Source organism: Cladophialophora immunda (assembly GCF_000835495.1).
Source record: "Cladophialophora immunda strain CBS 83496 unplaced genomic scaffold supercont1.1, whole genome shotgun sequence".
NCBI lineage: Eukaryota > Fungi > Ascomycota > Eurotiomycetes > Chaetothyriales > Herpotrichiellaceae > Cladophialophora > Cladophialophora immunda.
The window spans coordinates 124,265-145,891 of record NW_015622541.1 but is presented as its reverse complement, the minus strand read 5'-3'; the positions used below and the strand labels follow the sequence as shown (position 1 = coordinate 145,891).

At 53.1% G+C, this 21,627-nt stretch overlaps 5 protein-coding genes across 5 annotated transcripts; 2 read left to right on the top strand and 3 right to left on the bottom strand.

Annotated features, from left to right (window-relative positions):
• Window positions 1-264: 264 nt before the first annotated feature.
• PV07_00049 (uncharacterized protein) lies at window positions 265-1,140 on the top strand (the record flags this gene model as incomplete). Its single annotated transcript, XM_016386466.1, has 1 exon — window positions 265-1,140. One exon carries the CDS (start codon window positions 265-267, stop codon window positions 1,138-1,140), a length of 876 nt encoding a protein of 291 aa, XP_016253394.1.
• Window positions 1,141-11,268: 10,128 nt separating this feature from the next.
• On the bottom strand, window positions 11,269-13,977 carry PV07_00048 (uncharacterized protein). The gene is made up of 9 exons (XM_016386465.1): window positions 13,899-13,977; window positions 13,706-13,828; window positions 13,521-13,648; window positions 13,330-13,473; window positions 12,733-13,274; window positions 12,405-12,678; window positions 12,182-12,354; window positions 11,913-12,123; window positions 11,269-11,884 (listed from the first exon to the last, which is right to left on the bottom strand). Exons 1-9 carry the CDS (start codon window positions 13,946-13,948, stop codon window positions 11,406-11,408), a joined length of 2,124 nt encoding a protein of 707 aa, XP_016253393.1. The 5' UTR covers window positions 13,949-13,977; the 3' UTR covers window positions 11,269-11,405.
• A 657-nt stretch (window positions 13,978-14,634) lies between these two features.
• On the top strand, window positions 14,635-16,128 carry PV07_00047 (uncharacterized protein; the record flags this gene model as incomplete). The annotated part of the gene is made up of 1 exon (XM_016386464.1): window positions 14,635-16,128. One exon carries the CDS (start codon window positions 14,635-14,637, stop codon window positions 16,126-16,128), a length of 1,494 nt encoding a protein of 497 aa, XP_016253392.1.
• Window positions 16,016-18,455, bottom strand: PV07_00046 (tannase). The gene has a single exon (XM_016386463.1). The coding sequence runs from the start codon at window positions 18,078-18,080 to the stop codon at window positions 16,296-16,298; it is 1,785 nt and encodes a 594-aa protein (XP_016253391.1). The 5' UTR covers window positions 18,081-18,455; the 3' UTR covers window positions 16,016-16,295.
• Window positions 18,456-18,701: 246 nt separating this feature from the next.
• On the bottom strand, window positions 18,702-20,688 carry PV07_00045 (uncharacterized protein). Its single transcript, XM_016386462.1, has one exon. The coding sequence runs from the start codon at window positions 20,460-20,462 to the stop codon at window positions 18,930-18,932; it is 1,533 nt and encodes a 510-aa protein (XP_016253390.1). The 5' UTR covers window positions 20,463-20,688; the 3' UTR covers window positions 18,702-18,929.
• Window positions 20,689-21,627: the final 939 nt, after the last annotated feature.

Here is a 21,627-nt window from a genome sequence, read left to right as displayed (position 1 = left end):
ATGTAGTAAGCAGGGCGAGCTGGCCAAGCAGGCCCTGAGCCGAAGTTGAGCCAGGCGTGAGCGAGCCTGGGCCAAAGCGGCGCGAGGTCACGTGGACCGGGATGAAGGTAGGCGTCGAGATTCCGGCGCTGAAACACCAAGTTTGGGCGCTGCCAATGGCTTCGATGTCAAGCCCTTCACCAGGATGTTTAGAATGCTGCAAAGGAGACATGGGGCAAGCCCTATTTAGTGCTGCGACCTGAGAAGTTCAAAAGTCCAGATGCGATGTTGATAAAGGTGAAGGCCGAAGTAAAGGAGCAGTCGATAGCAGTTGCGGATGAGAATGAGAAGATCCGAGAATTCGTGGAGGTGATCAAAGCGAAGATGCAAGCAATCAGAGAGATGTTGAAGGATTATACAGGGCTTCAAGAGATGCGAGGCAGGATGCTAGTTCAACAACAAGACCGGGCGGAGAAGATAAAAGCAGAAAAGACCGAGCTCGAAGAGAGTTTATTGGAAACGCGTGGGATGAAGGCGAAGCTTGAAGAGGCAGAACTGGAGGCGACAAAAATATTAATGCGGCAGCCAGAAGCATTAGCGAAGGTGGAGGAGCGGAGGACGAGAATAAAAGAAATGTCCCCGGCGCAAGAATTGGGAACGATCCAAGACGGATCAGCCGGAGAAGAGCTCGAGGCGATGAAACGAGACAACAAAATGGAGGAGCAGGATGTCCGCACGAAGCTAGTGGCAGTGGTGAAGGCGCAAGAAATAAAGGCAAAACTGGCAGAGAGATTGACCGAGTTGGAAGCGCGGAAGCTGAGGCTCGAGGATTTGATAGCGGAGGGGCTTGATTTGGGTGCAAAAGAGCAAGAAGCCGCAGGAAAGATGCAGAAGCTGGCGGAGAAGGTGGACAAGGCCAGATCGATGCTGAAAAATGAAAGGTTACGATTGGAAGCATCACGGGCGCTTGTCCAGCAAATCAAAGCACGGATGGTCGATTCTCGGGCGCTCCGAGAGAGACTGAGCACAGAGTTGATGACGATTATCGCAACGGATGTGAGGTCCCTCGCACATGAACAGGATATCGCACGTTCGACCGAACTGGAATTCTCGGGTAGAAGGGCTCCAGCTCCACGGCATCGCAGGGCGCATACAGTATAGTGCTTAGATGAGCGGTTATTAGAATGTAGCGGAATGAAAGAGCCTGTGTTGCATCCTGACTTTGTTCAACAAGCCGGTGACCTTGACGGGTTGAAGCCAGATGATCTTCGTACAAATATCCCTGGACTTCGACGCATGATGCTTGTCTAGTTTTACCAGATCCTCCCGCACCAAGGTGAGAAACCGTAGGCTTTCGCAGAAGAGTAAGATACTGATCCTGTGCCTTGTCTAAGAGGGAAGACGAACGTCCACGTTATCTCAACGACTCCGCCTATACGACACGGTAAGGCAACATCGACAGGCCTAGACATTTTTAGCCAATAGCAAAAAGGTTCATCATATCCTTGAGAATAGGCACAGCTATTTTATTCATGCGGATTCCCAGTATTCTTCGGTATCATATTCAACATACTAGTTGCGTGATGAGGCTGAAGCCGGAAAACTAGACAACCACGTCAGACGAGTTTCCTAGTAATACTTGGGCGCATATCTTACTTTTGGTTGCTTCATGGGGCTGACTTCAGAAGGCCCAAGGGCTATCCGGCGCCTTGCACCGGATAGTGAGCTTCACAACTCGTCACGTATAAACATAGAGCGATGTTATCGACACAAGGCAACGAAATCGGTTCATACCCACTACCCAGTTTCCTACAGCCCATCTCATTGTAATGGATACCACTCCTATTCGCAGAGTCGAGATGGTCTGGAGAGAACTTCGTGCTTTAGGTTCATCTGGTCCGCCCTTGCACTGCGCCAGTCATGCAATCCCCTCGTCAAAAACGGTAAAGAAGGGGTCCCATTTCATCAAAAACGCTTTTGACTTCATCAAGGGAGTCAGGGTAGACACCCCTGGCACTTACAACAATAATCCGTCGCCAATGGTCTCTCACTGGGCCCTACGAGTCGATGTTCGTCGCTCTGAAATCATCTGCCCCTCATGACGCTCACGAAAATGCTTAGATCGAGCCAGGCAAAGGCGTCTGGTTCCAGCCTAAGACATGGCAGTACCTGGGTCTGATCCGAAAAGAGAACAGTTACTGCGCACTTGACGAGACATCCTTCCCGTGTCCTGATGGTCGCGACAAGCAATGGGACTTCGGAACAACTTATGATATCGAGCATATCGTGGCGGAAGCTTTGACCACATTCCTTCTCACTCCATAGCATGAAAGTTCTCTGACCATTCCAACTCCCAGCCACATGGCTTGTCTTGGAGGCGGGTGAATACAACCTATTCAGAAACAACTGTCAGAACTTCGTCGAGGCTCCGAGGTCCAGAATCAGGACGGGGCCGGCTCCTCAGTTACAAACCCTCTCTCAACGAGTCGAGGCTTTTACGGGCACCCGTCACCTTGATCAGACCATTACTACCTTCGAACAGCGTGGATGGCTTGGATAATGGCGCATGACTGGAGCTTGCCGGTGTAACGCAGACTGCATGATGATGATGGACGTGTTGCTTGATGGGGATGGCTAAGTGGTCGGATAGTAGCAGATTGGCTTTGTTCCGTCAGTCAAGCTGCGTTCATAATTGTTCAGCAAAAGCTTGAACTTGCTACCGGAGGTACAACCATAGTTATCCACGATGTTGGAGAGGGCAGGCCTTCTTTGAAACTGTGTTAGAGACTATGGCGAACGTTGGGGTCAGAATCTGGGCTCACCAGGATGACCAGGTTCAATGCTATCACGTTCCAGGCTGCCTACTCAGCACTCACCATCTTGGCACTCTTTGATGAGGTGAAAATGCTCCTGCAAGTATAGCGGCATAAGTCCGGCTCGAAGATTCGCGTACGCCTTCTAATACCCCGTATCCTCGGATAAAACCAAGCTTCGCCCCCGCATTTTACGCTCAGACTTGCTGACACGAGACATCCACCATGATTGGCCTGTAGACGACGACCCTCCATGCCGCGTCTGGATAGCGGCGGTTGGCCCTGCAGGCGGACGTCAAGTGCACGATGTCAACTATGCCGACTAACTGGGCACGAGATACGCTACCTCGGTAGGCAACACTGCCTCCTTGTGAAGCTGTATTAATGAATGTTGATGCCTTTTCTATCCATCTCCATCCGTCGTTGTGGTCCTCCGGTGGAAGACCCTTTCTCTACCCGGTTCAGATCATGGATTTCCTTGCGCTTCTCCAGTCACCACAGAGCTATCTGTGGGCAGTGCTGTTGGGTGTCATCCTCCATCTGACGCTGTTTCGTTATGGCGAATGGGACACATCTGCACCGGCTTTGATCTCAGCCTTTTTCACCACACAATTACTTCTCCTTGGATTTTTGACTGCCTATGCGCCATCCTTGAAAGCCATTCTATTTGCAGTGCTCCATGTGTCAGCTCTAGGTATATGCGCTCTGGTGGGCACCTTCACCAGCATTTTGATATATCGTGGATTCTTCCACCGGCTCTCCAGGTTTCCCGGGCCCTTTTGGGCGCGGCTGTCCACCATATATCCGACATCGCTTTCTGTGAGGTCCAAATTGCATCTCTACGAAGAAGTGCAGGCCTTGCACAGACAGTATGGGGATTTTGTGAGACTTGGTAACATCTTACCGGCCAACATAGGCATCAAAATCCGGGCACTGACCGTTTATCAGGACCAATGGAATTGTCAATTGCTGATCCTCGCGCCGTTCAAGCAGTCAATTCAGCTCAGACTCCCTGCACGAAAGGACCCTGGTACACTGGAATGCGACCACGGGTGGCTCTTCAGAACAGCCGAGACAAGCAAGAGCACTCTCAGCGAAGGAAAGTTTGGGATCGAGGATTCGGCGCCAAAAGTAATTCCTGCTTGAACCACTCAGGCAACTCGGTTCGTTTCAGGCTAATGTGTGTGAAATTCCCAGGCCTTCGCGATTATGAGCCCCGAGTGGTCTCATACACCACGGGTTTGATGAATGCCATAGAGGCTCAAAAGGGTAAACCACTAAATGTCACCGACTGGTTCAACTTTTACAGTTTCGACGTCATGGGCGACCTCGCATTCGGAAAATCATTCGACATGGTCAAAAACGGCGTCAAGCATTACTTCATGAATTCCCTGAAGACCAACATGACCATGGCAGGCTATTTTAAACACGTTGTTTGGGTAGCCCCGATCTTCAGGTCGATACCGATCCTCAATTTTGAGCATAAAAGATTCTGGAATTTCGTCAATGGTCAAGTGGATGAGAGAATGAAGGTGGGGTTTCAATCATGTTGCCAGAGCAACTTCTCTTTCTAACTGAGCTGCGTTAGATGAAGCCAGACAAACCGGACGTATTTTCATATCTGCTTGAAGAATACGAAAAGCAAGAGCCGAAGACGGCCCAAGGCTTGCTGAATCTTCAAGCAGATGCCTATTTGATTGTCGTTGCTGGAAGGTAATACACACACTCTATAAAGTGCAGGCAAACGTGGCTATCAAGACTCTTATCTAATTGAGCCACTCTAGCGATACCACTGCCTCGACCCTGACCACACTTTTCTTCCACCTAGCCACAGAGCCGCATTTACTGACCGAACTCCGGAAACACGTGGACCCTCTATTTGAGTCTGGAGAGGTTGACTCTGTCGCACTGTCCAAGAGCAAGCATCTAGATGCTGTCATCAACGAGGCACTGCGTCTTCACCCTCCCGTGCCCTCAGGCGTTCAGCGGTTGACTCCCCCTGAGGGCATGATGATCGGTGAGACATTTGTTCCCGGGAACACGATTGTATATGTTCCCTTCTACACTTTGTTCAAAGGTAGATTCTCATCCTTTATGATAACCCCGGCGCCGAGTCCAGACAGCTCACTCTAATCCTCGTGACAGACGAGCGAAATTTCAAAAAACCCGAAGAGTTTATTCCTGAACGATGGACCACAAAACCCGAATTGACCGTGGATGCTTCGGTTTTTGTTCCCTTCTCGTACGGTAAGTCCACCACGATGGTGCTGGACTCTGATCATCCGCCACTGTTAAAAGTGGGAGAGATCCTGTTGGGGCAGAGTCGGCTGACAAGACACTGCCAATACCAGGACCATATAGCTGTATTGGAAAACAACTCGCCCTGATGGAGCTTCGATATGTCACGGCGTACGTAGTGCATCAGTATGACTTCGCTCTGGCACAAGGGGAGGATCCGGCCAAGTTCACTCGGGATATGACTGATGGATTTACTCTTGCCTGTCCGCCCCTGAACCTTGTTTTCACCGAAAGGAAAACGGCTTGAGATCTGGGAGTTTATGTTATAAGACCGCAATCAAATGGGTTTGGAGGTCTCTTTTTGAAGCTAGACTTCCTCCTCCTCTATATCTCCCGTAGAAAACGTCCTATACAACAAACTCCATGCACTCTGCGCTAAGTGGACGGAGTTACAGCATCATTGGGTTAGAGCCTATCCGGCACGTATGCATGCCAATGACAACTCATCTCAGTTTTCCTGAGTCAACATGTATCAGTCAGAGCCATTCCAGAATGCACCTCTTCTCATTGCCTGATCGCACACCCTTGTCTACTCGGTGCGTACCTCGGCCTCGGTAGCGAAGTGGTATTTACATCGAACCCCGCAAATAACCCAATATCCTAGGCAAACTCCATCGCGATGGGATCAAATGCTTGCGAGTGTCGCGACCCCGCCCGGACTCCCAGGCCAGGATCACGCGGGCGCATGGACATCTAAAAGTGGCGGAGGATCCGGCCTGGAGAGAACGTTTTCCATGAGACCACCTTCCTTTGCGTAGTCATGGTTGCCGCTCACTTTGAACTGTCGCCGCAGTGGCTCTCGAAGGCCCTTGGCTTCGACGTGGTCAATGCGAAGCCTATCCGAATTGGCACAGGCCAAATTGGCGAGGTGTACCGCATTGAGCTCGAGTATGGCCCCAAGACCCGAGCAGGTCCGGCTTCGGTGGTGGCCAAAATGGCATCCCTCGACGCAGACTGCAAATCCTTTGGGATCAACTCTGGGCTGTACGAGCGAGAAGTCCGGTTTTACAAAGAGATCGCCCCGCTTCTGACGACGGGGCCGATCCCGACGGTTTACAGGGTGGACAGGGACGAGGCGTCTGGCGAATTTGTCATTCTGATGAGTGACAATGCTGGAAGGGTCGGCTGTGACATCAACGGCGCCACGCTGGAAGAGGCGAAGCTGGCCATGTCGGAGCTCGGCAGGCTTCACGGGCTGATTTTGAACCATGTGCCTTTGGAGAATCACGGATGGATGAAGAGGACACGAGCGTGGTCAGCCACAGAGCACATGTTGGAGTACTGGAAACGGTTCCAGGAACGCTATGGAGAACGCATCAAGCCCGAGCACCGCGAAATCGGCCAGAAATTCATCGACAGCTTTGAGGCGTACCATGCAGCGCTAGACGCCACCTCAGCACCGACGGGGCTCGTCCATGGAGACTACCGACTCGACAACATTCTGTTAGACGGCGGAGGCCTGCCGTTGACGTTGGTCGATTGGCAGACGTGCTATTGGGGACCCATCCTTCACGATCCTTCCTACTTCTTGGGATTAGCTGTGACGCCCGAGTTCCGCCGCGAGCATGGAGAGGAATTGTTAAAGATATACCACGAGGCCCTCTCCGTGAGCTCCCCGTACCCGATCAGCATCCACGAGTGCAAAGCGGGGATCCAGATGCACAGTTTTACCGGAATGCGTCAAGCCATTACGGCCGCAAGCCTCGTGGAAAGGACAACCAGAGGAGACGACCTCTTCTTGACCATGTTCGAACGCAGCTGTGAGCACGTCGCTGATACAAAGGCGCTTGAGGTGTTGCCGCCACCGGTGCCTGTCCCACATCTCGAGCCGGAAGCATCGGACGAGGAGATGCATCCGTTCAGTGACCACCCCCTTCACAACGAGAGCTGGTATTTCGATGTGGTGGACGCGGAGCAGCAGGTCGGGGTGTGGGTGAGACTGGGCGTCATTCCCAACCAGAGCGGCTCATGGTACCATGCTTTGATCTGTGGCCCTCACATACCCACGGTCGGAGTCATCGACTTCGAGGCGCCTCATCCAGGCAAGGACCTTGTCGTGCATGGCGCAGACTACACGGCCACTCACAAGGCCGAGGTCCCTCTCAAGGAATACCGTGTCACGGTGAAAGGAAAGGGGGTGGCATTCGACGACCCCGCGGCCATCCTCCAGGGGGGAACGGGGCGCCCCGTGGATGTTCAGATGGACCTGCTTTTCGAAACCGACGGACACCCGTACAAGTGGCGCCGGGCGACTAGATACGAGATCCCGTGCAAGGTGACCGGCACGTTCTCATGGGACGACCACTCATTCACCTTCACCAAGGCCCGAGGCCAACGGGATCATTCGTGGGGTCCTCGCGACTGGTGGGCCGCCGACTGGGTGTGGACCGCATTCCACTTCGACGACGGGACTCACAGCCACCTTGTCCACGCCAAAGCCCGCGGAGGAGACTATCCTCATCTCGGGGTCGGATATGTGCAAAAGGAAGGAGAGCAGCTGGTCGAGATGACGGACGTCAAGGCGGCAGCAGAGATGGCGGCAAACGGCCTGGGCATCTCGACAACAATCACAATGGCCCCGCTTCCACTCACCTTCCATGTGAAACCCATTGGGCATGCTCCTCTCTGCCTCATGGCGAAGGACGGCCGAGTTGCCAAGTTTCCTCGGTCCTGGGCCACAATCACCACCAACGACGGTCGCAAGGGGGTGGGTTGGCTGGAGTGGAACATCAACGAGTGAAGCGAAGCGAAGCAAACTTCAAGCCCTCGGCGGCGACGTAGCTCAAACGAACAAGTGGCAGTCTGACCTGGTGGCTTCCTCTACTGTAAAGTATAGTGCCCTTCACCTCTCGATGTGCCAGCATCATGCTTTCAATATCATTATTCTAAAACCCTGATGACATCGGCATAGTTTTCCAGTTTCTATGCCCCATCGACGCTTGCATTCATAGCTGTGCTCGGCCAGGATTCTCGGTCTCAAACCATTCGTTCACCAAAGCCAACACCTTCCGAGCCGACCCAAAGGAATTCTGATATCTGTGAATGCCCGTGTCAGACTTTTGATGGCTCCGGAAGAGGCCGAGATGGGGCGCGATGATAGGCAACCCGTAGATCACAGGAACTTACCCTCCACCGGCGTGTCCATACTCGTGACACACGACTCTCCTCCCTCCGTCTTCGGTCAGGATCTGCTCCATTTCCACCCTCGGCCCGCCTCTGCGCCCGGGCCGGAAGGCCACGTCGACGCTGACAACCTCGAACTCCCCGTCGGCGTCCAACAGTTCTGGAGCAAGACGCTTGCACCTTTCAAGGATCATTTTCGTGACTTCCATGTCAGGAGTGCGGCTCCAGTTGCCTTCTTGATAAGTACTTCCAAGCACCGAGACTCCCGAGCCGATGCGCGGTGTTATGGAGGCGTTGGCTTCGGGGTAGAACATGGTGGTGATGTGCTTCGCCTCCCCCTTCACCGTGACAATCTGACCGCGGATCGGGTAGACCGAGGGGTCCGGCACCAGCGCGCGAGCACCTAGGCCCGTGGCGTTGACTACAAGGTCAACTGGGCCGACAGTGCCCATGGAGCGGAGAATTGACTCGGCCCTGGTGACGGCTCCAACCAGCCCGCCGTCTACCGGTAGCTCCACCCTGACGATCCGGCCACCTAGGGTGCGGATGCTCGACGCGAGATATTTCAGGTAGATCGAGGTGTTGATTGCAATGCCATCGTGTGTTGCTCCACACATGAATACCGGGCCCAAGCTGGAAACGGGGATGATGTCGAAGTTTCGCACCAGGGGTGCGTACCATATACTGCCTGCACCGTCGGGAATGAAATCATGAGCTCCAGTCCTGGGAGAGCTGTGATCAGCAATCTTTTCATAGCGACCAAAAGCTGAAAAGCATGAGTATCTCGCCAACAGGGCCTGAACTTACCAAAGCAATCTCATGGGCAGTCCCTTCGATGGTTAGCCATTTGTCAGTTTCCATATACAAAGATGCGAATCGCAGGCGTTGCTGTTAAGCAGACTGAAAACGACTCACAGTGACTCCATGCACCAGACTCTCCTTTGGACTGCCCGAGAGCGGACCACACATCTGAAGCCATATTTTGTAGCTCTCTTTGTCCCAACTTTGCACCTCTTCCTCACGGGGGAGAGCGTTCGACCTCCACATCGCCGCAGCCCTTTAGGTAACATATTAGCTCACCTCTGATAACGAACTTTCAAAAGTTACTATGAGTCTGGGAAGACCTTCCGTCGAGGGCCAAAAACTCGTATTCTTGACTTGTTGCCAACTTACCATGGTGAGGTATAATCGACAGAGATGTCTCCAGGTAAGTGTTTGGCGAACACAGTCACGCTGTATCCAGCTTGAAGAAGCGTAATTGCTGTCTGGAGACCAATAATCCCAGCCCTACGGAGGCAAGCGTTAGTATACAAGCAGGCATGTGGTGCACATCGCACTGACCCTAATACGAGAATATGCTTCTGCTTCTGGGTTGCCATGGTGGAACGAGAGCCAAGAGTCGAGGCATAGCGGTTGTGAACCTCGTATGGCCAGTGGCCGGCCTTTTATTCAAAATTTTGGCATCATCCACAAGGGGTAAGGTCGACCAATTCATTGACCTTTGATTCGAAAAGAACCATATGGGTTGAAGCAGCATAGAACGGAGACGGGGCGGGCAACGGGCCACCAGCGGCAGCCTCATCCGCTCTCTATCATATCCACATCAGACTCCCCCCTGGTTATCTAATGCACGGATAAGCACAAGTGACAACTCAGATACCTTACCCGTCTTGCCACCGCAGAACAGCGGATGCGGGTTCCGCAGGTCTAGTTAGCTCCAGGTCATTTCCGTGGCGCGAAATCTCATCTGCATAATAAAATCTGTCATCTTTTTGACTGTGCTAAGAATTCAAGGAGGCCGATATGTGTGAAAACTCTTGCGTGAAGTACTGGCAAACCGCACGGTAGGGAAGGACACCTGGTGCTTTGTTTGATCGCCGGACTCGAGCGAGAACGACCGGACGAGACCAAGATGGACGACTTCGATGACATACTAAGGGGAGTCTCCCTTATGGAACCTATCAAATGCATCGACATGCACACCACAGGAGAGCCCACGAGAATCGTTTACTCCGGGTTTCCTACCCTCACCGGCACTTTGCTAGAAAAGCGTGCCCAGGCATCCAAACAGTATGATCATGTCCGCAGGCGGTTAATGCTGGAGCCTCGTGGCCATTGGGACATGTACGGCGCTGTTCTCATTCGTGAGACCGAGCTTGTAACAGCCGGCGAGGCCGATATAGGCGTTCTCTTCATGCACAACGACGGCTTTTCGATGATGTGCGGACACGCGACCATCGCTCTCGGTCGGTTTCTGGTCGATGCCAATGAATCAATCTTTCCGCGGAGGAAGGCGCTGGAGGTGGATAGAAGGAATTCGACTGTTCAGCTGACTCTTCATGTTCCCAGCGGACTTCTGAATGTCACCGTTCCAGTGCTGCACAATGGACATTCAGATGCGTCCCGCCCCGTGTCATTCCTCTCAGTGCCATCGTTCGCGACGGGAAGATCAATAGAAATACCGCTCCCAGCAGAGTTTCGATGGCCAGAGCTGGGTCATCGCACGTCAGTCACGGCTGACTTCAGTTATGGTGGCGCCTTTTACTGCTTGATCGATGCCCAGGAGTTGGGTTTTGTTGACGGTCTGGCTCGAGTTGACTTGGCACAAATGAGTCAAGCCACCAGGTTGCTAAAGGCAGCGGTGAACGCCAACCCAGGCCTGGCATCGTGTACAACACATGTTGAGTCTGGTAAAGCGGAACCTCTCTATTCGGTCATGGTAGTCGATGCACGAACCGACAATCGTGAAGTGAACGGGCTCGCGAACGGCAACCACGATAAATGCCATGCCGAACAAGAAACTGGCCTCTGCTTCTTTGCCAATCAGCAGATAGATCGATCCCCCACAGGCGGCTGCGTCGCAGCTCGGGTTGCGCTTGCTTACACGAACGGAAAGTTGGCGGTGGGTGAGAAGCGGATATATCAATCCCTGCTTTCGAAGTCGAACTCCGGGACCGGTGCCTTTATAGGGTCCGTTGCTGAAGTCTTACCCTCCTCAGGTGCTGAGCGAGATCAGCCTCAAGTCAGAGTTCGGGTCGAGGGGCAGGCATTTTATTCTGGGTCATTCACCGCCTTGGTAGAGGAGACAGACGGCCTAGCAAACAGTGGATTCGCCCTGAATCAGCTAGCCTGTTGTCAATGTTGAAGCCTCGACACAGAGTCGTCAAAGCTTCAAGGGAGACTCTGCTCAACTCAAATAAATTGGTTCATCTGGTCATTTTGTTGTTCAGTCCACCAGACCCACGGGCTTGTTGTTGTCCAATCTCCGTTGATTGTCGCTGATCCTTGGGTATGCGTATCCAGTTGATCTGCAATGTTCAACATCTGAGAAGGGCTGAAGCCACTCTCTCCGGGACCCGCCCTCCAACCACCCAGCGTGCCAAAGTCTGGAGAGAAAGCGTGTGCTGGCGGCTGAGAAGCGTGGATAGGCGGCGGCAAATGCTGATCTCTGTGATCGAGTAAGGGCTGGATCATCTGATCAAGACACAGCAGTTCCTTCTTTCTCAGTTGCGCCGGAACATTGCCCTTGCGGATCAGGTAATCTATAATGCGATCGCTAGTAGCCCTATAGGTAGCTGCATCAACGATCATTGTAGGCACAAGAGCGGACGCCATAGTCACAATAAAGGCGGCAGAAAATGCACTCTCAAGGTCGAAAGGCAGGAACGAGTCTAAGATGTCATTAGTGCAATACTTCACGAGTGCAAAACGGTTCTGACTCGCCAATTAAATGGTGTTCGTACAGAGTGAGGAGGATTCTCAGCGTGATTCTCGCAGATTGGAGGCAGGTGTCAAGTAGATTTTTAGTCTGGGGCAAGAGCGTTTTCTCAAGGTCTCCTGGGCCTACAGAGCCCTCGAGACGAGCGATCATGAGGTGAAGTAGAAGCGGTCGCGTGGCGAGGAGAATGCACTGCAAGGGTAAGGAGGTCAATATTCTAAGGGGTGGGTGTGTTGGATGCACGACATACCTGGTGATAGGACAGTTGGATATGGCCTGCAACGGTCGAAACAGCTCCAATGCTACCATAAGCCGCCGAAGAGCACACAACATCCATCTCATGAGCGATTGCTGCCATGTCACGGAGAACAGATTGAACAGTCTTGACAAATGGCCGACCAAGCCGCTCGACACTATAAACGGCTGAAACGTGTCAGTAGAGAACCTTCAACACAAAATGTTACAGAGCTCACAATTAATAATTTGTGTCATTAGCCTGGAGATCTTGACATTAATGTTCAGCACTGTTCCGCGTTGAGAATGGTCATCAAGACCGGGTAGAGGGCAGGTAATATCGACGTCTTGAACTGAGCTCGGGACGCCGATCATAGACGACAATCTCCGATCGAGGATATAGACAGTCCACCAGATGTCTCGATGGTGGCTGGCCACCCTGTCACCCATGATCTGGCGAGGCGTTCCACGGTGGAAGCCCTCTACTAAGCACAAGCGGACTGCCTGGCCGATCTGACATGCGCTGTTGTTAATGAAATCAAGAGAAAGGCGCTGGATGCGACTTACATATCCATAGGCCGCCTCTTTCCAGTCCACAGATATCAAGTACAATGCAACGAGACATAGTACCTGAATAGCAAGATTGGGTTCACGCTGAAGACCCACGAAGTCTGGCATGATGGACATGGCGCGTTGGAACCATATCGAGCCCGGCGCCGTGGTCGGGTCCTTGACCACGATGACCACGGCTTTACCAAGAGCGATAACCAAGAGGAACTCGATGAACCAAAGTTTTGAAGACTGGACCTTGTCTAGTCCTCGTTCATGGAACTCGTAAAGATTGCGAGTGAAGTCTTCCTCGTCGAAAGGCCGAAACATTTGGCACGTATGAAACTTGACAGCATTCATCAAATAGAGGGTGTAATCCATTGATGGGAGATCTGTGGTGTCGACCGGGCTGCTACGGTCTGCACTGGTCCAGTCTAGCTGATACGCAGTACCATCAAGGTTCAACGGAACCGGAGTAGATTGGGCCTCTGGAAAGGCGTCTTTCAATAGATTGAATACCCGCTGGCTAAATGTCCAAGTCGAAGATGGCCCGAGAAATCCTACAGACTTCATTAACTCGTCACTTGAATCCAGTCGAGATTTTAATCAGCCTACTATATCTTCCGACAGAATCTCGCACGTGGGTAGATGTGTGAGACACCAAAGGATTGGTGATTGAGTCAGACGGGAGATAATCGGACTGCTCATCTGAACCTTGCAGTTCAGGATCCCGGACTTCAGCCCTCTCCTGTTCATTGTCTTGAGATGGTCAGCGCTGTCCTTCCGAAGAAACTGGGGCACTGTACTCATGTCACCGGGAATACTAATCTGGACATTGGGTGTGATGAGCGAGGGCACAGACGGAGTTCTGGCTGCACCAGAAACCTCCTGGCCAGGGCTATCATTGTGTTGTCTCTCCAACTCTAGCAGATACCTGTCGAATCGTCAGACACCAGACACCTCAGTGGCAACAGAAGATAGCAGGACTCGCCTTTCCGAGACGAGAACTTTCTTGTCCACCTCTTCAAAAACACATGAGATCTGGCGACGGGTGCAATTGCTACATGGTGCCGTGCCAGAGCATTTGATCTTACGTCTCTTGCAGTATTGACACCTGCTCCACACGATTAGATGAGGGAGTATGGGGAATGAGAAAATGCTAGGGTCCCGTCACGGGCACTCACGCGTTAGCAACTCGTTTCTGCGACGGCTGTTCGTTCACAGGCGTCACCATCGCTTAACGGCACCACCGCATAATAGCTGTTGTATTATACCAAGGCAAAAGGAGGCTTGTAGGACGGAAGCCAGACTTCGATAGCTCGATACTCGATAGGTTGTGGCCAAGCAGGATCGATTCCCAGTTGAGCTTAGTGCGCATCTGGCTGCTTTGTAACCTGACGAGTCCCAATGAGTTGATGGTCCAAGATCTGCTTCCTGGGATGGCTGGATCAGAGGCAGTCTGCGACATGGCAACAGGTTCTCAGTCCTCGCTATCGTTTCTTCGGCTTATCGCTTATCAGCGGAGCGGCAAGTAACCTTTTCGACCTTCTACGATGCTAACTCCACCACGTTTAAGCTGGCGGATGGTCTTCCCGCGCACTCCAACACGAATCCCTGAAGATACTTTCCCAACCCGCGGCCCCAGCAGCCGCTTTCGCAGATAACAATCACTTCCCCATTCAAGACGATACACGAAATACCTCCTCAGACGTGGCTCGATGGCACAAGAACGTGGGTGTCGCACACGGTCACAAGGGTATCGAGACGGGGTTCGTCGACCCTTATCTCTCCATCGCCAGGCGAGCTCACCGTCTATTTAAGAGGTGTATGCTGCGTCTTGCCTTGCTCTGTGTTCAACTGAGGCGACGGAATCAGTCTTCGACAACGAGAACACATTCTAACAAGCGGCCAACCAGCAGCATGGGCCCCATCCCCCCCAACACCGACCACGCCGACAAGATGTCGCCAAAAGAGGAGATTCTCGTGGACGAGAACCCCTTGGTCCATGCCGACCCCACCGAGGAGCGCAAGATCATCATGAAAACCGACGCCGTCATTCTCACCTTCATCGTCCTCCTTGCATTCCTCATGTTCCTGGACAAAAACTGTCTCGCATACGCGGCCATCATGGGCATGAAGGTCGATACGCACCTGAAGGGCCAGGAGTATAGCTGGCTTGGCAGCATCTTCTACTTTGGCTACCTCTTGGGCCTGCCCGTCTCTGCCTTTCTGATCACGAAGGTCCCCGTGGGGCGGCTTATTGGGGCGGCAGCCATTTGCTGGGGCATCACCATGATGTGCATGTCGGCCTGCAACGACTTTGCCGGGCTTGCAACGGTACGGTTCTTCCTCGGGCTGCTTGAGGCACCGGCGTTCCCCTCGGCCATGATCCTCATCGGGAACTGGTGGAAGAGGCGGGAACAACCGCTGCGGACGGCGTTGTGGTACAATACATTCGCCGGCGTCTTTGGCGGCCTGCTGGCTTTCGCCATCAACAATGCCCACGGCTCCCTGCCGAACTGGCGATACCTCTTCCTGATCTACGGTTCCGCCACCGTCCTGGTCGGCCTGCTGGCCTTCTTCCTCCTGCCAGTCTCACCAGGCACAGCATGGTTCCTGAGCCCGCGTGAAAAGGAGGTCGCCATCGCCCGGCTAGCCGACACGCAGCAGAAGAACAACAACGACAGGCGGACAAACTTTCAGCTGAGCCAGTGTGCCGAAGCCCTCCTGTCGGCCAAGTACTGGGTCCTGCTGGCCGGCGTCATGGCCCAAGGCGTGACGGCATCCGGCATCACCAACTTCAACCCCTTGATCATCAAAGGCTTCGGGTATTCGGTCCAGCGCACGAACCTCCTGGCCGCGCCGCAGGCCGCGGTGGGCATCGTCGGACAGGTCCTGTGCTCCGTGCTGGCCTACTACATCCCCAACACGCGCTGTCTGTGGTGGATGGTTGGCACGCTCCCAGCGTTGGCCGGGGCCATCATCATCCACGCGGTCGACGTCGACACGCAGCGCACTGTCGCCCTAGGAGGCGTGTACCTGATGGGCTTCTACAACGTCGGCTTCGTCATGGCCATCGCAATCGCCACGGCCAACACCCGCGGCAGCACCAAGCGGCCGTTCGTCAACGCCTCCATGGGCGTCTCCCTGGCTGTCAGCGAAATCTTCGGGCCCCAGTTCTTCCGCGAGAGCCAGGCCCCCTACTACCAGCTGGGCATCTGGGCCCTCATCGTATGCTACGCCCTCATGATCGCTGCCGGCGGCATCTACTGGCTCTTGGCCATCTTGGCCAACCGGGCCCGCGACCGCGCCGGTCATGGTTGTGTCGCCTTAGACGACGACGGCGGCAGCAGGCCCAGCACGGACGAGGACCTGACTGACGGACAGAACAAGGCACACAGATACTCGTACTAGATCCCGGCAACAAAGACGCGAGGGGGAATTTTGCTTTGCTTTTCTTTCCGGGTAAGCCTTGTCTAAATGGTTCAAACGTACACAAGATCAATGAAAAGACGTGGGTGCCTCTGGAATCGCTGGCCAGGTTGCCGATCAGTCTGCTTTTCCAGTTCGTTGTGTTGTATTCAGTACACTGGAAGGTTAAAAGCGGGGAAGGTGTAAGTCCAGCTCTCCATCGACTGTTCGTCGTCGACACAGTCAAACGTAGCATTATCCGTCCACATGGGACGCAGGGGCCACGGGCAAAGCAACTGGGTCTCGTTGGCGTAGGGGCCCGACGATACGGTGGTGTTGAGGCGAGTAGGTTTGACGCCATTTTCGACCCAGTCAATCATAGTGTTCATGTTGTTCTCTGGATATGGTCCTGGTTGAAGAGAGTTGGTGCCACAATGAGCTGCGCCAGGAATCAGGTAGAGTTGATACCAGCTTTCCAATTCTGCGAGAGCCGCATCTGATGTCAGATTGCCGTACATGATGGAACGAACAGACTGCCAGTAATGAACGGACGATGCGGACGGGATGCTGGGGTCCGACTCGCCATGGTAGTGGAGCAACTTGCCGCCCGAGGACCGGAATGTAGTCAGGTCGGGAAGAGTCGTTTGGAGGCTGTCTAAGTATCGGATCATCCCAGTGTTCATCCAGTCGACCAGCGTATCATAGGTGACACCGTCTAGGTCGGAGAGGTTGGTAGTGTTGAGCAATTGGATAAATCGAGTCACGTATTCGCCTCCCGTGGACGGGATACTGAGAGTCCACGAGTTGGTGGTGTTGCTCCAGACCGTCGCTGCATCTCCCAGCTCTGAAGCAATCTGCCAGGACAGGTACGCCCGTTGGCCAGAGGAGTCATGAAGACCGTCATAGATTGCCTGAGCCACGGCCACGTCCTTGGAAGTGACCGTGCCGTTCTGGTCGGGTTCATAGCTGGTGGTACTGCCTGCGGAAGAAGGCCCTCCGCCACTGCTGTAGCCGAAGCCGAGAGACGTACTGGAGGTGTCGGCACAGTAGTACGACTCACCCACGATCGAGCTGAGATTGAAGTGGAGCTGGCAAAGATCCGTTCGCGACACGACCCCGTCGGTTCGGCCGTCGAGAGGATCGCACGCCTCGATAGTGGCATTGACAATCTTGTTCAACGCGCAGGGGGGAGGATAGTATCCCTGGCGGTGCTCGACGGCCGAGGAAAAGACGTGGAGGACTTGCTGCTGCGCGAAACGTAAGGCCGGAGCGCCAGCGATGACCCCATCATATTCTTCACCCCACCGCTGGACCTGGCTCATGCCCTCTCGTCCACCATCGGAACAGCCCTCGAAATATGTGTACACCTTTGAGGTGTTGGACATGCCATAGAAGCTCCGGGTCAAGGTTTTCCCCAGCAGCGTCATCTCACCCAGCGCCTGAAAGCCGAACATGTAGGTGGCATCCCAGTTGATCGATCCATTGCCTGTCAGGACTTTGTCCATGTAGGTATAGTCGAAGGCGTCGTAGCCCGCACTGGTTGCGCCCGAAGCAGCGCCATATTGCAGCCCGCCGGAAGCATCGCTTGAAAGAGAATACCCTCCACCGCCGGAGACGTAGAATCTCTTTTTGAATTTGGATGGTTCGGGGAACGCGTACTTGACCGTCACCGTGTCGTCCTTGCCCGGATGTGTGTAGGTGACGCTGATGTTACAGTAGCTGTAAGTTTGGGCATTGGCTGTAGTAGTGCTTTCCATGCCACCTGCCATGCCCGTGGTCGCATTGTAGATAGGGCTCGCCATCACGACCGATGGAATAAAGTCGAACCCGAGGAGGGTCCCATTGGAAGGCAATATGGATTGGATCTTTGTCACCGTACAGATGTCGGAGAGCGAGACGGCATTGGCTATGGCGGCGATGGCCACGACGGCAGAAATGGAGGTAGGGCACTGCATACTATGACAGAAGAGCAGCGAAAGTCGATGGAGCCTCGTCGGAGACGGTCAGAATGGTCGTAAGAACCGCAGGGCTCTGGTTCCTGCCCATGACGACGGTCTTTATACCGGAGATCAAAACTGCGAGGCCGTGAACTTCTGCAATCAAGAGGCCGCGTACGCCGGTGTAACCGATCACCTGGGGAACTCTAAAAGTCGTCGTTGCTGAGCCGCCACATAGTGCTTGCTTTTGGAGAATAGCTTGTCATATGGGACCAAGTCGGCGGCTCGAAGACAGCCTAACGATAGTTGATGAGACCGTCACAGGTACTTCCTAGCCAGGTTATGCCTAGTCTCTTGCGTAAGAGGATGCGACTTGCTCGCGGCAGGGTGTGGGGAGCTGCAAAGGTTTTGCGTAAGATGGTGCTTTTGCTTCTGCATTTTGCATTTTGACGCGTGTTTTGTTGGTGGAGATGGTCCAGCGATGGCCGAGAAAGGTATTGTCGCCATCAGTGGAGACGATGTCAGGCTTGGCAACCTCGAATCTGTCCATGCCTATCTGGAAGCAGGAGGGCCCGGCTGGTATGTAAGATGCTCGGGTGTTGCAGAGGTCCTTTCGAGGCGCTGTGGAATATAATAGCAGTGGTGTTTGATCCATGAATGGTGTAGAATGGGACCCCGGTCAATGGAAACCCGAGCGCAAGCGCAGCTATCATAGGAACTTGTTGCAATAAGCTTATCCAGCCCATACTGTACGCCGAGTTTAGCATGGCCACTGATAGAACCCTTCTCGTGGCCTGCGCTGGATGTTGTATCTAAATGTGCTATTAAAAATAAGCTAGATGAAGAGGTACTTAGCAGCCCTTCCTCTCACAACGAATACCGAAACTCTTGGTTTTGAATGTCAGTCAAGTCTTGAAACTCGTGATTCTTTTCCACCACATAAGCCTCGCCCAGCGCCGCCTTTTGCTCGTCACGCTTCTTGTTGCGTCGCACATACACCATCCGAATAAGGTACAAGTCGACTGTGATTAAGAAGTAGAGAATCACAATCGAGATTTTGGCTGGGAGGTACCTGGGGGCATCTTTTATCTGGAAGGTTTGAGGCGATATGATATTGCCCACTGTATAAGCAATGGTGCCGATGCAGGTGACGGTGATTTTCTTCGTAGATCCTGCGACGTTACTCGCTTGAAGTCCAAGAATGGTCGTCCAACCGATGGGAATACCTCCGCTTAGGTAGTAGCCGATTAGTGCTGGAGTCTTCTCGGTCGTTGCCATGAGGATCGCGCCAACAAAAGAGGGGATGTGTGTAATGATGCAGCACCACAGTCTTTGCTCCGTCTTCATGGCCAGGTAGGTCACCCCAATAAGTATGACAACTTCGTACGCGCCAAGCGGCGTAACCAGCAAAAGGGAGTTGAGTTTGCTGTAGCCCATGCCAGTGACGAGGATGTTACCGAAGCTAGTGGCGATGGAGTTGGGAATATTGGCGGCAAAGACCCAGAATGCATAAAGCCAGGTATTGGTATCAGCGAGCGCTTCCCAGAATTGCTCCCACTTGAACGTCTTGGACCCAATTCCCTGTTCATTCCCTCGGATACGTTCCACATGTTGAACCCTTTCTTCTTGCGAAAGAAAGCCCGCCACTGCTGGTGAATCCGGAAGGATGAACCAGAAAATCACACCGATCACGACGGTCAAAAGCCCCAGGAACAAGAAGATGATTTGCCATCCCTTCAAGGCGGCATGGACATCTCCCCCGACATGTCTGGCGACACCATAAGCAAAATACCCTCCAAACATCTGAGAGAATCCACACATGGAGAACCAGATGCCCACGCGGAAAGCCTGTTCCTCTTTTCTGTACCACTGGCTAGTGAACACAACCCATGCAGGGACGATGGTCGCCTCTGCCGCCCCAAGGAAGAAACGGCAGACCATCAAACTGGCGAAAGACTTGCATGCCGCCAGAGCTGCTAGGATTGCGCCCCATATGACAACATTGACACTAACATACTTGGCCAGTGGGAACAACTGCAAGACGTAGATGGTTGGAAACTCAAACGTCAGCTGGCCGAAAAAGAATATCGAAGCCACCCAGTTAAACTGGTTCCCAACGAGGTGAGCCGACTCCTTGAGACCTGTGACACTTGCATACGAGATGGAGGTTTTGTCGAGGTATTGAAGAAAGTAGACGGTGCAAATTAGCGGCATAATATGGTAGTCGATACGTCGCAGAAGTCGGCGGCTCCGCGCTGGATCTGTCGGTTGCTCCAGGCCGCCGGTGGAGGCAAGGAGTTCCAAAGCGGCATCGGCATTCTTCGTCCTGCCTGCTGTAACTGTGTGCGTCGTGTTAGGAGAGGGATTGACTTCAGACAAAACACTTTCCTTGGTTGCCATATTGCTCTCAACGATATCAGTGATTTGCAAGCGTGGCAAGATTTACTCGTTCGGCAGAGACCTTTGAAGTCTTATAATGCCAAATTTACTCACCACCAAACTTCTGCTTCCAAGCCAATTTTTTTTGAATGATGCACGAAGTCCAAACAAGCACGCAATTTTCCAGTCTGCTCTTTGACAGGGTTCATTCTCGTGGAATGTGGGATCGCTTCATTGTCGAGCGAGAGATAAAGCACCATTGGATAGACTAACGACCAGAGAATTTCTCTGCACTTATCAGTGTGCGGATCTGGCGTGATGGCTTTGCCTGTGTGGTGTGACCCACTCTGAAGATGCGCATAACAATATCTGCACTGCAACACAGTGTGAACGTGTGCCGTTGACTGGGGCAAATTAGACCGCAGGTAGCCTCGATTGCGTGCTTTCCCTCACAAATGCTGGGGCCACGGTGACCTGTCCGCTCTCATCAAGCTTCAAGACTTAAACGACTGGGTGAATCAATCACCTTTGCGGAGTAGAAGTACGAGCTGACTTACCAGCTGATGTGCAAGATCTAGGCCGGTTCATTCTAGAAGTGTTATGATTCGTCTGTCGCTCAAGAGGCTTAACATCTTCCTGGAGGATCCCGCAATAAGTCCGACGTCCTGCGAGGCTGAACAAGGCTGTGCTTGATCAGGGGAGAACGTCGAGGTCCACCCATCAGGTGCCAAAAAAAATTTTGATCAAGTCTGGCAAACTCTCTACCTTGCCACACTCGAGTCACCCATCAAGAGATCGAAATGCATCTTCCAGCTGCAACAGGGGTGACTGGATGCCGGCCGACTGTGTTTTGTCAAGCTACAAGGGTCGTTCCTTTGTCCTTGTCAGCGAAGTTTTTGGCTATAACAATAGTGATATCGTCGAGAAGCCTCGGAACTTGGGTTTCTCTCACAGTCGTCACGTAAATTACTTGTCGGCCCCTTGATATTGATGCTGATGCAACTCGCTAAGGAGATCCTTCCAAACCTGGGACAACCATACGATGGCTCGCAAGTCGGCAACATGTTTTTACTTTAGCATACCGTGGTCGTCCTGCGCCCTTGGGCGGTGGATGATATATAACTCCAGTTTGTATTGTCTCTTGAAGTCTATGGCGTATGCAAGAGCAGGGAAATAGCAGGGAAAG

Excerpts from the sequence above, each read along its gene's own strand:
- PV07_00045 (XM_016386462.1), bottom strand. The coding sequence starts at position 20,462 with ATGGCAACCAAGGAAAGTGTTTTGTCTGAAGTCAATCCCTCTCCTAAC.
- PV07_00048 (XM_016386465.1), bottom strand. The coding sequence starts at position 13,948 with ATGGTGACGCCTGTGAACGAACAGCCGTCGCAGAAACGAGTTGCTAAC. Across the intron at positions 12,679-12,732 it reads AAGAGGCGGCCTATGGATAT|ATCGGCCAGGCAGTCCGCTT; the intron begins GTAAGTCGCATC and ends AGCGCATGTCAG. Across the intron at positions 12,124-12,181 it reads TCCAACTGTCCTATCACCAG|TGCATTCTCCTCGCCACGCG; the intron begins GTATGTCGTGCA and ends TTACCCTTGCAG.
- PV07_00046 (XM_016386463.1), bottom strand. The coding sequence starts at position 18,080 with ATGCAGTGCCCTACCTCCATTTCTGCCGTCGTGGCCATCGCCGCCATA.